This window comes from Lissotriton helveticus, chromosome 2_2 (genome assembly GCF_964261635.1).
Source record: "Lissotriton helveticus chromosome 2_2, aLisHel1.1, whole genome shotgun sequence".
NCBI classification, from domain to species: Eukaryota; Metazoa; Chordata; class Amphibia; order Caudata; family Salamandridae; genus Lissotriton; species Lissotriton helveticus.
The window spans coordinates 148268629-148286397 of NC_136060.1; the positions used below are offsets into that span (position 1 = coordinate 148268629).

Genomic DNA, 17769 nt, shown 5'->3' on the forward strand with positions numbered 1-17769 from the left:
GATCAATAAAAACTGTAGGTCAGATGGTACTTCTGACCTTCATGGTTTACCAGCAGGACTTGTGTAAATATAATGGATACTTTTTGGTGGGTGTCCTTATCCTGGTATGCAACCTTTGATTTCAAACTCAAGTGACACCTGAATCTTAGCACGTTTCAATCTCTCTCCAATTTACATAAATTGCTCATTGTCAAACCCCTCAAATGATAGACTTATTTCATAGGTGGGTGTAAAAGCAAAACATGTCTTCAATTTACTGTAGAAGAATTGGAGGGGTGGACATTTTTAACTGTCACTGTCATTGGGGTAAATTGTCACATGATAACGGCACCGTAAGTCCGGTGTGGCGTTTATCAGGAATCAAACACAAAGAACAGTTTTTAGGATTATTTCTTTTGGACATTTGACTCTGTTCTTATTGACCTTTGGAGTGTGCTCTATTTTTTAGTTCAAAAATGATTTTATTGAATTTTTTACAGAAAAAAGACACAAAGAGACAAAACAGAAAACTATATGCCATATCAGTAAAAGTACAAATAATGAATCAAGAGCAATCACAAATAATAGTCATAAAAAAAAGTGCTATACAATATGCAATATTCAATCACAGGAAAAACCAAAGTCAAGGGGGGGAAGGGAAGGGAGTAGAACATTTCATAGCATAATAAAGTTAATAAATAGAGTTACCAATAACATATTAAAAATAAGTATAGCAATAAATAGGTAAAGCAGTTAGCAATAAATAACATGAGTCACAACAATAAATATGAATCAATAGGGGACCAAAAAGATTGATAATAAATAGAATTATGATGAACACCTTGCAATGACAATTGACCACCTCTTCTTGTAAAAATAATCCATGACCACCAAGCATGAAATGAAAGAGAAGTAGCATCCTTCCAACAAAAGGTAATTGATTTGAACGCAGCTGAAACCAAAAAATTAAATAACTTTGCCTCAGCATCTTCAAGCGGGTGTGTCAAAACAACTGATTTGCAAATTAATAATTTATTAGAGAGCATATCGGAAATAGGCAAGATTTTCAATATTACATGCCAAACTTCGGACCAAAAGTTCATAATAACAGGACAGTCAAATAACATGTGACGCAAAGATCCAGGACTCAATTTACAATGCCAACAGAGATCTGATGGTAATAAATGAGCACAAAATAAACGTAATGGAGTCCATAAGGAATTAAACAAAATATATGCATTAGTTTGATAAAGTGAAACTGGTAACCAACCAGAAATACTATTGGTCCAAATTAATGACCAAGAGTCAACAGAAAGGGAAATGGAAAGTTCAGCATTCCAAAAAGTGGAAATAACATCAATGTTGGTGCCCATTGATGAGGTAAGTTTTTTATAAAATACAGAAACTGCTTTAGTAGATGCAGAAACAGTATTGAGGTAAATTATAAAATCAGATGAAAAAGTAGATGGAACACCATCTGGGAAGGAATCTAAAATGGAGTTACACAAAAATTGGTATTTCAGCAAATCCTACTTTGGCAAGCTGAAGTGTAATTGGAGTTGAACAAAGGGAATAAAAGCACCATCAGAAAAAACATCTTTGAGATAGAGAATGCCTTTGGCAATCCACGAGGACCAAAAAGTGACAGTTCTATTTAATTTTATTAGAGCACTGTGCCATAGTGACAAATGTACCGTAGAAAGTAGAGGAGAGGCAAAATTAGAATCCAAATCATTAAAAATCAATCTGGATGATTTGATTATGGACGAGTAATGTACAACCTTAGAGGTATGAGACATGGGTAACAGTGAGGGTAATGAGAAAGGTTTTACAAGTGATTGTTCGATATAAAACCAGATAGGAGGCTTAATAAGAGATGAGGTATTAAACCACAACGGACTCTGTTTTAAGATAAAGGCCTTATGGTGCAAATAAAAATCAGGGAGGGCAAATCCTGCTTGACATTTAGGAATTTTCAATTTTTTATAAGCAATACGAGGAGGTTTATTATTCCAAAGAAATTTGGACAATAGTTTATCAATATCTTTATAAAATTTTAATGGAAATTGATTGGGGATCATAGCAAGAGAATAAAATATTTTTGGGGCAAGATTCATTTTAATAGATTCCATTCTCTCCCACCAGGAAAGATGAAGGGGAGACCATTTAGAAGTTTTCTGTTTGACATATCCATATATAAAATTAGAATTTAATTTTAATGTATCATGTAATGAGGATGAAAACCAAATGCCAAGGTATTTCAACTTGCTTTTTTGCCAAATAATATCAGGTGAAGGTAACATATCGGGAGTACAAAGCACATTCAAAGGGAAAAATTCCGTTTTGCTAACATTTAATTTATACCCTGAGACAGCTGAATATTTGGTAATAATGTCAAGTAAAACCGTAACAGAAGAAATAGGATTACTGATAAACAATAACACATCATCAGCATATGCTAAAGTTTTAACAGTAACATCTTTGATGGTAATACCCTGAATATCTTCACACCTACGTATGTAATTAAGAAAAGGCTCTATTCCTAATAAAAATAAAAGAGGGGAGAGTGGACATCCCTGCTGTGTGCCTCTAAAAAGGGGAAATTGAATAGAAATTTGACCATTAATAAACAATCGGGCAGTGGGAGCAAAATATAAAGCCGAAACCATACGAATAAAAGAGGGACCAAAATTGAAAGACAATAAAGTTTTAAATAAAAACTGCCAATGAATTTTATCAAAGGTTTTTTCTGCGTCCAAAGCCATAACGCCTGCAGGAATAAGAAGTGTGGAACTCTGCTCAATGACATGTAATAATGTTCTAGTGTTATTAGCGGAATATCTATTTTTCATAAAACCAGATTGATCTGGATGAATAATAGAATGGAGGACAGGAGCTAATCTAGAGGCAAGGATTTTAGCATAAAGTTTACAATCTTGGTTTATTAAAGATATGGGACGGTAATTAGAGACCAGGGTGGGATCTTTATCAGGTTTAGGGAGTACAATAATTAAGGCTTCTGAAAAAGAGCCCGAAATGGTGCCTGAGGAACCAAAATGTGAAAAAAGTTGGATTAAATGAGGCAACAAATGAGGTTGGAATTCTTTATAAAATTCAGCAGGGATGCCATCAGGACCTGGAGATTTATTCTTTGGGAGTGATTTGATGGCATTCAGAATTTCATCTGTAGTAATAGGTGAATCCAACCCAAGTCTATCTGAAGGAGAAATGTGAGGTAAATGACATGTGTTTAAAAAAGAATCAATTAAGGAGTTGTCACAAAAATCTGGTTTGTTATATAAGTTGGAATAAAAGTCTAAAAATTCCTGAACAATATCATTATGGGAGAGTGCAACTTTACCTTGAGGGCTACGAATGGACGTAATTTGTGTTTTATCCCTTTTAATACGTAAATAATTGACTAGAAGTTTCTCAGACCTATTGGAGTTAAAGCAGAACCTATCATTGGATTTAGAGAGTTGTATCCCAGCCCTAGTACTAAGGATAGCATTAAATTCATAGCTAAGTTTTTGTAGTTTGAGTTTATATTGAGGATCATGGGAAGTAATAAATAAATGTTCAAATTTAGCTATTTGCTTCTCTAGAAGTTTGATATTAGAGTTAAATTGTTTGCTCTCATGAGCCATAATAGAAATTGTAGAGCCTCAAATGTAAGCTTTAAACGCGTCCCATCTATTTGCTATAGGCGTAGAGTCTTCAGGATTAAACAGAAAGTAATACTGAATAGCCTGTAATAATTTAGGTTTATGAGTGTCATTAAGGACAATGCCAGTATTCATACGCCATCTAGATTGCTTAGCGAAAGTGGACGACACATTCAAAACAAAAGATATCAAGGCATGGTCCGAAATATCAATGGTACCAATGACAGGATTAGATGCAGATTGAATAAGAGAGGAAGAAAGCAAAAAATAATCAATCCTGGAATGGGAATTATGAGGGTTGGAGAAAAAAGAAAAATATTTATCAGTGGGAAAGTGTAGCCTCCAAATGTCAGCTAATTTGGTGGTGTGAATAAAAGCTTTAAAAGCATGGAAAACCTTGGAAGGTCGAAATCTAGTGGTAGATAACCTATCTAACAATGGGTCAGCAATAACATTAAAATCCCCACCAACCATTAACGGAACTTTTCCCAACTTCAAAACTTCAGTAGTAATAGTAGACCAAAAACAGATTCATCAGCTGTAGGGCCATAAATATTACACAAAAAGAAAATAGAGTCATGAAGTTTGATTTTGACTATAATATATCGGCCATCGGAATCTGAAGTCGTACTAAGAATTTGGCAATGTAATCTTTTTGCAAAGAAAATAGCGACCCCATTTTTCTTACCTTTAGCAGGTGAGGAAACAATAGTATCAACCCATTTTTTATTCATATACTGCAGGATCTTATCTTCAACATGTGTTTCCTGAACAAAACAAATATCGGCTTTGCAACTACCCAGATAATCTAGAATTTTTGTACGTTTAATGGGATGTCTCAAACCCTTTACATTAAGAGAAACAATTTTAATATTATGAATATTAGCCATTAAGATTTAGAAGGAAGGAGAAAAAAGAAGCAGAACAAGAAGAAAGAAAAAACAGCCAAGTGAAAGAAGTAACTCTATATATAAAATATGAAAAGGAAGAACAGAAAAGAAAGATGAAGGAACAAACGAGAAACATAAATAAAGACAAGGAAACGCACACCCGTTCCACAAGCATGGCCAGGAACCGTTGAAGCCCGCCAATATAAGAATATGCAGAGATGTGTCAAATGAAGTCAGACTATACGAATTCAAGTGTTAGGATCATGAGTGTCCATAGATGGAGGAGCTTGCTGATCAAGAAACAGCCAAAGATCTTCTGGTCGTTGAAAAGATTTGGAAACATTGTCTTTCCACACACGCATCGTAGAAGGATCAAAAAGTCCATATTTAAATCCAAGGCTTCTCAGCTGCGGACGAAGGGTAGAAAACTCTTTGCGAATAGCAACAGTTTCTTTAGCGAAGTCCTGATGAATAAAGATTTTGGTTCTATTCACCAATAATGATGGAATTTCTCTCGCAGCCTTTCGAATGAGAACCAGATGATGATGACGCAGGACCTTGAATATAATTTGCCTGGGTTTAGTATGTCGAGGGTTCCGATGTGAGGGAACTCTATGGGCTTTATCAATCTCAAATTTTTCTGTGAATTTAATATTCAGAAGACCAGGTAGTAGAGATTTGAGATATAAACGACAGTTTGACCCCTCAACATCTTCAGGCAGATTAAAAATACGAAGATTGTATTGCCTATTACGATTATCCATGTCCAACAGTTGAGTATACATTGGAACTATTTTAGCCATTAAAGGTGTGAAAGCGTCAATTTTATTTTTATTATCTTGAATTTTGATGGAATTGTCAGAAACCTTCATTGACATAGAGGCCATATCTTTACGAACGTTTTTGACTTCTGAGGCAATAGTATCAGTATTTAAACGCAAAGCTTTAATTTCCTCCAAAATCAGTGCAAGAGAAGGTTCTGAGGATTCAACCATTTTAGATTTAGTTGGAGGAGGAGAAACCTGCTGCTTCCGTTTATTAGTAGTTAAATTCTTGGAATCCATTCTGAGGTGAAAAAATTCACAACTATACTTGAAAAATATTAAATGAAAAAAAAACAGCCTCAAAATGTGAGAAAATTATGTATTTAGTGAAGAAAACACCAAAACTATCCTCAAAAACTATTGGTGCAGCAGCTAAATTGTACTGGAGGCGTGGCTAGGCCCAAGCCAGGCTCTGTCATGAATATTACTCCACCCCCAAGCACTCAAAGCCGGTAGTACCTGCAGGCAAGGCTGGGAGCAGGAACCATGGAGCCACGAAGGACGCTTGCGCCGTAGTAAATCGACCAAAATTCATCCCAGAGGTAGGAAATATGAAGAACAGGCAAGCGCCGCTGTTTTTGCCTACTTTATGACACAAAATTCGTCGTCAGAAGCAAATTCAGGCCGTAGTTATCACGGAGCTTTGGTGGCGGCGGCCATCTTGTTTGACGCGCTCGAGCGTCTCCCCAGAGTGTGCTCTATTTGATCCGTATCAAAGACGCCAATAGATATTTGCAGAAATAGTTCTACTGTAAGCTTAGATACATTAGACAAAATGCAAGTGATGGTTTTCAGTGGAAAAATAATGAAACTAGCTGCTGAATCATTAATAGGTAGATGATCGAGCATGTAACAAATTGCAGACATCTTGGAATTCGTTTTGACGAGCGCTTCTAAAGCTGAAGAAACCCATGGCAAACATTTCTGGAATCCGCTCTGGAAATTTTTAATTTGAAAGAACACTGGGGCAAGATAATTATTTTAATAAATTGTGAATACATTTTTTGAAATAATTTCAGATATTGATGGCAAAATTACTTTATGTAAGCTGTCTCATGCATGAATGGTCATCATCTTATACGGATTTGGTCTCCCTCAAGTTTGCTTTCAGAAAACATCACTTGAGACTAAAGCTTAAATTATTGAGGCGCCGATTTGGAGTGTTTCAGATAAAAGACCTGTTTCATTGAGGAAAGGATCATTCAACAACACCAACTGCAGCGCGGTGTTTGCCCTGCGCTCATTAATGAAACATAAGAAATTGATTTGGGACCCTCTTAAATAATTGAAAATCTATACATGTTGACATGCCCTTATTTACTGTCTGAATGGTGATTTCCCACAGTAGTTAAAGTGCAGATTTGTCAAGTTCATCGACATGGTCGAGCCGAAACGAAAACAAAAGGATAATGAATTGAAAGGTATATAAAGGTAGCTCCATGTACTTTTACTGATGATGACTTAACTTTTTATGATAGATGAGTTCAGCGCCAAAGCCCTGTACCTTTTGGCATTTTAGATTCTGTTAACAAAGGCCCGAACAGTTACTAGCTGAAGAAATACATTGTTCATGCTACATTTTATTTACAGATTGAACGTATGTTTTATAATGAAGAAATTATATCTGTAGTGATTATAAACACGATTACACTTTTAGTTGTTCTGCTGCCTGAATTAGCAGAATTTACATAAGCGCTACCGTAGACAGGTTTTCTGTAGGACAGTCTTTCAATAAAAACTCTGTCCAAACTCATCCTTTCTTTTCAGCACCAACATGGACCAGCCCTGGCTCTCCTGTGGGGGGACCCGTTCGAACTAGGCTGCCCATTCTACTATCACATCACAGGCATACAGATCTATGTGGTTGAGTCACATGCCCACCTATTGAAAATGTAAACCTGCAGTCGATTCATTCTTCGCACGCCTTCATAAAACATTTTCGTACCTGCGACCTGGGTTCTACTCCCAGCCTTGTGGTCCATAAGTGAAAATCGTGTGATTTCGGTAATTTTACCCTCTATCTCTGTACATGAAATTATAAATATTCACTTTTAAATCGAATCCCCCAATAGATGTACACGGCCTTGTATCATCTCTAAACGCCTCCAGACCTCCTTAATGCACGGTACTCCCCGGTTCGGTTTTGTGCCCGTAAATGACTGTGTTAAAATGCAAACATTTTGATCAGAAGAACCACGCATTTAAGCGGACAGCTACCTAAACATTAACATGGAAAATTTATGCTGAGTAGAACGTGGAGGAAATGTGCATTTCTTTAATGTGCGAAGTGTAAACCTGCAGCTTTAATTTTTGCAGAAAGCTCCCTTTTTCTATCGCATTTTCCGTGTTAGGCCCAATCCAACATCCTTTATTCTTTCTTTTGTCTCGGATTTATTCTTTAAAACTTATCATCGCTGTGAAATATGCTGTTTAAAATGTATCAATTTTCTTCCACACATTCTATTATTTTAGCCTAATTTAAATTACTTTCTCTATGCTTTGCTCAGAATGTTAGAATAGAAAGACAGTATATTAGAAACATGAATGTTTGTGTAAAGTTTGATTCTCATGATCTAACCAGGACATGTGGTAATAGAAAATGTTTGGTTGTCATAGAACAGTCCATTGTTGCACAATGAAACAGTAGATAACTAATAGAGTAGTTCTGCAGAGGTTCTGATGAGAACTTCCCTGGGATGTAACAGTTGTATGAATGCTCAGTAACATTTAGATAGCGCCCTGATGTCTTGTGCATTTACCGTCGGAATCAAACGAAGAAACTGCAGACCATCGGAAGATTCTCCCCTATTGGCCCGAGATGACTTCACGCACTGCTGCATTGATACATATGCTTTCATGTTTTATGTATGTGTTCCTAGCTAGAGCGATAGACCAGACACACAATGCTATAGGATACAATCCCTTGCACTTCACTGTGGTATTCTTCTCTTCGACTGATTGCTGTGAGCTACTGGTGATGGTGATTCGCTGTTGCTGGTCACTTTGCAAGGTGACTAATTTACCTATGCTGATGGTCATAAGCTACTGCACTGACTATTGCATTTGAACTTGATTCATGATGGTTGTTACTGTAACTATTCGAGAGATGGCTGAGTTTCTAGAACGGCTCATTATGGGGAGTTTGACTTCTTATGGAAACTAATCGCAAGCTCCAAAACTCTTGGGGGCATTTTCACAAGGAGCTATCGCCAAATTAACAGCACTTTATCGCAGCCAATTATAACTTTACCCCCCCCATACACAAGCTGGTGCTAACAGCCCACAGCACATGTTTTCCCACAATAGCAGACAACTATCGCTAATGAGATGCAGAGTAGGCGTTCCAATGCAAAAAGCTGCGACAACATGACACCTCAACATTCACAGTGACCAGCCAGACCGTCGATAAGAACACAAAACACAAGACAACTATCGCTAATGAGATGCAGAGTAGGCATGTCCATGCAAAAAGCTGCGACAACATGACACCTCAACATTCACAACGACCAGCTAGACCGTCGATAAGAACACAAAACACGCAATAAGGTGCGTTAGCAGCTGGAAATTAACACCTGCTCTGACCTGGTGTAAGGTCAGACCACAGTTTGCACCACAAAAGGGAGCCCAGCCCACAGCCACACCAGATGACAAGCAGATGCCATGGAGCAACTGAACATGCAGCACGGATACCTAAGAGGACCACAACACCCACCGACACCACACCCCGGACCACCCCTCCCTGGCATCCCTCCAACCAAAGACATCCCATGTGTCATCACAGAAATGAGCATCACACATTCACTTTCGAAGCAAACAATGAAACTTTATTGAAATTAACACAGAAATTAAATGGAGACACATGGCGGCTCCCCTCGGGACAATCTGTAGGTCACAGCCTGCAAGACAAAAAACATGATGAGAAGGTGTGTCCTGTGCACATCAAAGGACAGAGAGAGAGCGAAGGAGAGAGAGAGAAGAAGAAGAGGGGGGGAGAGAGAGACTGAGAAGATGAGAGGGGGAGAGAGAGAAGAGGGGGAAAGAGAGAGAGAATAAGAGAGGGAGAGAGAGAGAAGAAGAGAGTGAGAGAAAGAGAGAAAGAGGCTGCCCCTGCGTACCCAGGCCACACTGCTCACCTGCTGGTACTGGTGTGTCTCCAACCACTTGGCGGTATGTATAGCAGTACACCAGGTCACACATCAGAGTCGGAGCCGTCATCTGAAACAGAGTCCAGATACATGACTGGCACTGTACACACACTTGCACAAGATAATGTCACCCGCCCGCCCATGCACACCCAGGCAGAGGCATCCCAGCCCCTCCTGCCACCCATCAGAGCATGCCTGCCCATGCACACCCGGGCCTCACTGCTCACCTTCCACCACTGGCGTGAAGACAGCAGGTCCCACCATTTACCACTGCAAGCCACAAGACCGGGGCCCACGGACATGGCACCCTCCATACCATGCATCCACACTGCGCAGGCCAACAGGTCTCACGTCTTGTGCTGGGTCTTGATTACACCATGGCATAGGACATACCAGGGCACCCGGCAACATCCCAGCCTGCACATACGCTCTGCTCAATTGGTGCAACTAACTCTGTGATCCCAGAAGCGAGGCCACATGGCAGTAGGCCCGCACAGCCCGCTTGCTCGGCCCACACTGCGGTCCAGCAAGGCACTCAAATCCTGAGCAGTTCGGATCCCAGGACGGGGCATCATCGTACGCTGCACACCCGCTCAGCAGCGTAAGGTGCCAATGACTCAGTGCACCCAAAGTCATCGTCTCGTGGTGGGGTGCCTGTACCGTCCGCAATGCAGAGTGTGCCACAAACCCTGTTCAACCCCAGTCACCATCCCGTGGTGGGGTGCCTGTGCCAGCCGCAATGTCCAGAAGAAAAAACTCATGCTTTTTTCATCATCCAATTCTTAGATAACTTGAACAAACAGCCGAGATGTGTCACTCCTTTAAATTGAACTTTTTCAGGGCACAACCACCATAGGTTCATTTGCTGTGAAATCTCATTTCCAGTCAATGTTTTAACTGTCACTGTCATTGTGGTAAATTGTCACATGATAATGGCACCATAAGTCCGGTGTGACATTTATCAGGAATCAAACACAAAGAACAGTTTATAGGATTATTTCTTTTGGACATTTGACTCTGTTCTTATTGACCTTTGGAATGTGGTCTATTTGATCCGTATTAAAGACGCCAATAGATGTTTGCAGAAATAGTTCTACTGTAAGCTTAGATACATTAGACAAAACGAAAGTGATGGTTTTCAGTAGAAGGATAATGAAACTAGCTGCTGGATCATTAATAGGGAGATGATTGAGCGTGTAACAAATTGCAGGCATCTTGGAATTCGTTTTGACGAGCGCTTCTAAAGCTGAAGAAACCCATGGCAAACATTTCTGGAATCCGCTCTGGAAATTTCGAATTTGAAAGAACTCTGGGGCAAGATAATGAGTTTTAAAAATTGTGAATACATTTTTGAAAATAATTTCAGATATTGATGGCAAAATTACTTAATGTAAGCTGTCTCATGCATGAATGGTCATCATCTTATACGGATTTGGTCTCCCTCAAGTTTGCTTTCAGAAAACATCACTTGAGACTAACGCTTAAATTAATGAGGCGCCGATTTGGAGTGTTTCAGACAAAAGACCTGTTCCATTGAGGAAAGAATCATTCAACAACACCAACTGCAGCGCGGTGTTTGCCCTGCGCTCATTAATGAACATAAGAAATTGATTTGGGACCCTCTTAAATAATTGAAAATCTATACATGTTGACATGCCCTTATTTACTGGTGATTTCCCACAGTAGTTAAAGTGCAGATTTGTCAAGTTCATCGACATGGTCGAGCCGAAACGAAAACAAAAGGATAATGAAAAGAAAGTTTGATGTACTTTTACTGATGATGACTTAACTTTTTATGATAGATGAGTTCAGCGCAATAGCCCTGTACCTTTTAGCAATTTAGATTATGTTAACAAACGCCCGAACAGTTACTAGCTGAAGAAATACATTGTTTAAGCTATATTTTTATATACAGATTGAACGTATGTCTTATAATGAATTAATGATATCTGTAGTGGTCATAAACATGATTACTCTTTTACTTGTTCTGTTGCCTGAATTAGCAAAACTTACATAAGCGCTACCGTAGACAGGTTTACTGTGTGCCGGCGGCAATGCAGCGTGTGTCACAAACCATGTTCAACCCCAGTCAGCGCCACATGGTGGTAGACCCATGCTGGCCTCAAGGCCTCAGTTCCGTCATACAGTCACCACCGGCAGAGGGGTATGTGACGTTGTCGGCCCCTTATATTTGCGGGGTCAGATGGCCTGTGACGCCTGTGCCGGATGGGTGTGGTGTGCTTGCAAATCTGCCCTCAGGGAGTGGCCGTGACATGCTGAGTCCATCTGGGGATGACAAGTCCTGCGGAAGAGGAGGGGTGCAGCCCGCAGTCTGGTCGTTGTGTCATTGGTCATCAAACAGGATGTGGCAGTCCATGTCGTAGTCCAAGGTGAGTGTATCGATGGGAATCGGGGATCAGTGAAAGGTGATGAGGCCATGTGCGGGACCAAGCAGAAACATGCCAGGTGGAGGAAATGAATGCTACTGTGTATTTCTGATCACAGGCACATCCAGGTCCTCGTCCCCGGATGTTTTCTCTGCCCCACCTGGGGGTGTTGCAGTACCGGCTGTGGCACTGTGTGCCACTGACGCATCAGGGGCCGGAGGTGGATTGTCGGCTACACTGTGTGCCACTGACACATCAGGTGCCGGAGTGGATAGGCCTGACACACTGGGAGGCAGAGACACACCAGGGGGCGGGTGTGGGGGCAGAGGCATTCATCATCACCACGCCTTGTGGCAGCAATGCCATGATGAGGATCTGCAGGGCATGGTAGACCCCAGCTACATTCCGCAGATGTGCAGCGGTGGCTGCCATCCTTTCCGCCTCCATCCGCACCATGTCCTCCATGAGCCTCTGCATGTGTGCCAGCTCACGGCTGGTATCGCTGGAGCCAGTCTGAGTGGACAGGTGTTCTTCTCTCCACGTCATGACTCCAGCGATGTCATTCAGGGCTCATTGGAGGCCATGAAGCTAGCCTACACAGCCAAGGATGGTGTCCAGTTTGGTTGCCATGATGTTGAATCCAACCGCACCTGCTCTGCAGTCTCCCTCTGGCACTCCAGCATATGGCGTTGGAAGGCCATGTAATGTTCCTGGGGGTCTTGGGGGAGTGCCGGGCTGTGGGTGCCTCATGCTGGGTGCTATGGGTAGTGGGTGAGGTCTCCTCAATGTAGCTGGGCTGCTTTTTGATCCTGGAGGTGAGTGGCGGATGAGGTCAATGATTTCTTGAATGGTTTGGGTGTCGATGCTGGTGTTGTCCTCCTTGTCATCAGTGAAGAATGGTTGGGACTGCTCTGCAGGAGGTGTTGACAGTGCTTCTGTGATGTGAAGGGGAGATGGTGTATTACAATGTGTCCACATGTATGTAGCCGCATGGTGCATGTTGACAATCAGACAGCATGGCATTGTACATTGTGACAGTCTGTAGATCTGGGCGAGGACCCGGAGTCATTGTGGGTGTGCACTGTGCTCTGCTTGATTGTGCATATGTGCCATTGTGCCCCTCTCCACCCATCCCCACAGTACCTGGTGGTCACTCACCCTGTTGCAGTTGTGTTGTGCCCTGTTGAGCAGTGTCCGATCTCCCGACTCTGGCCACAGTTTCCACACTGATGACTGTCGACACCAGCTCCTCTATGTCATCCAGCTCGAAGTGTGGTGCTGGCCCCCCACCTCCAGTCTGCATTGCTGCCTTCTGGTTGGCGGAGTGTTTCTCCTTGGTCCACCGCTTGATGTCATTCCACCACCTCTTGACCTCATCTATTGTCCTCTTGTGCTCAATGAAGGCATTCACCTTGTCCACAATGTCCCGCCAGATTCCATTTTTTGGTGCCCAATGACACGTTGGAGGTGACAAACAGTTGTTGATGGTGTTCCTTCACCTCCTTGACTATGATCCTGTTCGCCTGCAGACTGAACTTTGTCTTCCTCTTCTTCTTGTCCTTGCCCTTCCGTGTCCCGAGGTCCCAGGCTGGTCGTCTGGGGTGCTTGTGGGGTTGCGCTCGTCCTCTGTGCTTGCTGCCTCCATGGTGCTTGGGTGTTGGTCAGTTTGTGTTTGGTTGTTTTTTCTACTTTCATGGTGATTTTTCCCGCCTGCCAGGTGTGTGTTGCAGGTCTGGCGCTGCTTATCGCTGATTTCCTCATTGCGCTTTGGCCCATCACAGGTTTTTTGGTGTTGTGGTTTGTGTTTTCGTCTCCATAGTGGTTGGTTGTATCGCAGACATTGTTCGCAGTTTGGCAGACTATTGCATGTTACCGCTGCGTTGTGAATTCCACGTTGCCACAGGGTTATTTTCCCTTGATAGGCTGCGATGTTGAAAGTTGCGTTACTCTACTCTAGCGGTAGTTATCACACGTTCTTGTAAATATCCCCTTTACGCTTTTACAAGGAATCTTTATGGATTCTGTTTTATGACTATATGGTGGTGACTATTTCCTTTATGGGACATGCTGTTATTTTATTCTGCTGTCTTTCACCATTCTTTTTCTTGATATTTTTGTAAACGGATTTATCTTTACTAATTGAATAATACAACGGAAAAAAAGAAAATATCAAACTTAAATGAATAATAAAGATTTTGAAATACCTACCAAACCTCTTATCATTGAATATCATCGAAGGCTAATAGTTGATGTTGTTTGAGATGTTTTAATTTGATGCTCTATTCTAACTTGGTGGCAAAGATTCTTTCGACATGAGGAGGAGTTGGCGGGGAGCTGGTGATCCTCATTGTAAGTCACTGATTGGACTGTAAAATTAAATACCCTTTTCAACGTTATCAGCTGTCTGTTGAAAGGTTTCTGATGTGGAGAGCTTTGGCTTAAAGGTATTTAGAGTGTGGCCGTAGTTATCATAACTTTAAAAAAACATATATTTTTATAAGAATTAATTTGTAAAACATTATAATAGAACAGAACTGCAAGGAACAAGTGTCTTTTCCATGCCTTTTGCATCTGAATACTATACCAACTGCATATTCATAGGGTATTAATTATTATCTGAATAATATCAATTATTGGTGCATGTTAAAGTGTTAAAGAGTAGTATTTGCAACCATTAATTACATGTTCTGATACAAATGCAGTTGCTTTGTTTGCTATAAAAGGTTTAAAATGACATTTGTGTTTTTAATGTATTCTAGAGTGCTCTTGTTTTAATTAGTAGATCACAGTTAACATAAAAGTGCCTCTTTGTTTCTGTTCAGGAATACACTATGGATGTCTTTTTCCGCCAGACATGGGTTGACAAAAGATTGAGGTATGAAGGTCCCATTGAAATATTACGACTCAATAACCTGATGGTCACTAAAGTGTGGACACCTGACACTTTCTTTAGGAACGGGAAAAAGTCTGTTGCACACAACATGACGGCGCCAAATAAGCTCTTTAGAATAATGAAGAACGGAACTATCTTATATACGATGAGGTACTTTTTTAATCTTACCAGGATTCTTGGAGCATGTTTCTGCAATATACTTCATTTCTGAGGGAATAGCAATTTTATCTTAACGTTTCTCTTGCGTTTGTCTATTTGCAGGCTTACCATAAGTGCTGAGTGCCCAATGAGATTAGTAGATTTTCCAATGGATGGACATGCTTGCCCGCTGAAATTTGGAAGCTGTAAGTTAACATTCTGGCTATTTTATACCAGTGTAAGTTTTCATCAGGAGTCATCTTGTACATTTATCATTCATATAATGAAATGTGCATCAATCTTAACTTAAAGCCACTATTTCGATTTTTTTAATTGAGCATTACATAAAAAGCTCTGTTGTATGACTAATGTAATGGCATGAGTTTGGGTAGATATGGGATTTCACACTTACCCTTCCTTTCTTGTTCAGTATACTACATTACTAGCATTCACCACAGTGTACTACAAAGACCAAACTTGGTGAAATGCTACTTCTTATTTAGGAAGTGTTCCAACTGCCTGATGCTAAGAAAGAAGGAATATCTGTTTTCATTCTCGTGTATCTAATGTGCCAATAATACCCACATCAGATTGTTTACCTCAGTAAATCTTTCTATGGGATGAGGAACGTTCAATGATCGTTCTCTATTGCAAACAATTAGGCAAAGGACAGTGAAGCCATGACGGTTTAATTCAGAAACTGTAAAGGTGAGGTTGATGTCAAAGGCATGCTATAGTAGAGAAAGTAAAGTTTAAGCTTTTACTGGTATGTAATAGACTACTATTCAATCTTTTTCTTTTTGCCTTGTTATATAAGTTATCTTCTATATTTAATCTCCAGGCATTTGCCTGTCATTCCATGAGTTGAAGGATCTCGTGCAGGAGCTAGTTCCATATAGACCTTTTCAGCAAAGTTCAGAATGTATCCTTCTCTTAGTAGTTTGATCATTTTTCCTTCCTTGAGGAAATCAAGAATTGGTATTCTGATGTGCTCCTTCAGCCTAATGTGTGGTTGTGTGCCCGGACACACTAGTTCGGTACCTGTTGCACTTTATAACTTTTATCATTTACTCATTCATTAAGGGAGGGAGTTTTAACACCAATCACAGAAGATCTTCAAACAATTGAAGGGATAAGTTGTTCCAGTTCCCAGATTCGGGCTTCCTAATGGAGTTTCTGGCTTTACAGAGCAGTGCTAACCTTTAGAAAATAAATAAAGGACTGTCTCAGACATAATATGGCAAAGCTAACCGTCAAGTCACACTGATGTTACAGGCTAGCTTTAGATGATAAAGCAAGCTCTCATTGTAGCACTGATTTTAGAGGCCATAAGGATTAAATTCATGTCTCAGGTTTTACACAATTTAAAGATATACTCACATGGTAGAGTTGCCACTCAGGTGCCACAGAAAGGCTGACTATGGCTTTATATGGCCCAAGCACCTCACGGGCTATCCGGATGGGCCAGATGTATAATTTAGGCAAGATTACTGGGCCCTAAACGTAGCACTTATGTTTTCAATTCACCAACTGTAGAATGACAAATGCAGTTTTTATTTTTCAGATATGATTCACCCCAGTCTCTCAGGAGCCATTGCCTATGGGTGCAGTGGCATCATGACATGATTTCAGGAGTAAATATTAATTACAATTTCTCTCTAATTCACTAATTTTCAGTCTAGTTTTGGAACCTCTCAATCGTGTGCTGGTGTTTTAATTGAGCACCTCACAAACTGTATGAACGTTTGCGTTCTGTCTTATAGTTCTGTGTATTTAATCCACCCTGATGTGGAGAGTGGTGGCCCACTGCATTAAGTGAAGAGTATATTGTTCATACAAAATGTATTTTACTGTGGTTCACTTGGAACTGACACTTAAACTTTAAAATGTTGCACGTGTCTGTCCGCTTAACCCGTAGAGCAATCTTCAATGCTGCCCTATTTCTTTGATTTGCATCGGGAGGGGCAATGTCTTCTCTTCATCTTCAGAACATCATACATTATGTTTTCCTATTAAGATTAAAGGAAGTAAATGAAAATATAAGTTTATCTTGAACTCAATATTTCTCATGTGTTTTATAAATATTAACAGCTTGAATGGCTAACCATCTTTTCTTTTTAGAAACATCACTTTAAACTCTTGACTGTAGATAAAATTACACAAAATGCCATTTAACTAGTCTGCAGTGCTGCTAATTGCTTACCTCTGTTCTGGAAGACCATATCCTATCGAGCAATATCATGCTCCCAGTAAGAATTTCGAGCATTTTTTTAGGGGGGTGAGAACCCACCTCAAATAATCACAATTCTTGTTGGAGTTGTAGGAAATTGGGTTACTGGTTGAGGGGCGTGCAGCCCTCCTCAAGCAGCAACCACAATGCTTCTCAGGGTGAAGACACAAGCAAACCCTAAATTAACCTGTGCTCAACCCTCTGGTAGCTTGGCACAGCGCAGTCAGGCTTAACTTGGAGGCAATGTGTAATTTATTTTTGCAGCACTTCAAACAGTAATAAACAGAACACACAACACAAGATAAATCCCACACCAATTTAGAAAATTAGAGTACATTTTAATAAATAAATCAAGACCAAAACAACAAAAACCCAGAACCAAAGATAGGAAATTGTAAAGATTTCAGTGAATATAGCACCAACTGTGGACATCTGGTAGCTCTAGACCAGGACAAAGTCACAAGTTCAGGCCGACGATGATGGAGCGCAGGCTGGCTACAGGGACCCACTTAGGTCCACTGAACATTGTATCTCAATTCTGGTTGCAAAGAGTTGTAGAGTCCCGAGTAGACAATGTGTTGCACCTCAGAGGCGATGCATGGTCCAGGCGAGTAGATG

The 17769-nt window shown here is 40.5% G+C and overlaps 1 protein-coding gene across 3 annotated transcripts in view; it reads left to right on the forward strand.

The window, feature by feature from the left end:
• GABRA4 (gamma-aminobutyric acid type A receptor subunit alpha4) overlaps window positions 1–17769 on the forward strand; it is a 621559-nt gene that overhangs the window by 199243 nt on the left and 404547 nt on the right. For all 3 annotated transcript variants that reach the window (XM_078678233.1, XM_078678232.1, XM_078678234.1), the window contains 2 exons: window positions 14713–14933; window positions 15045–15127. In XM_078678233.1, coding sequence (XP_078534359.1) covers window positions 14713–14933; window positions 15045–15127 — 304 coding nt within the window. The remainder of the gene's footprint in view (window positions 1–14712; window positions 14934–15044; window positions 15128–17769) is intronic.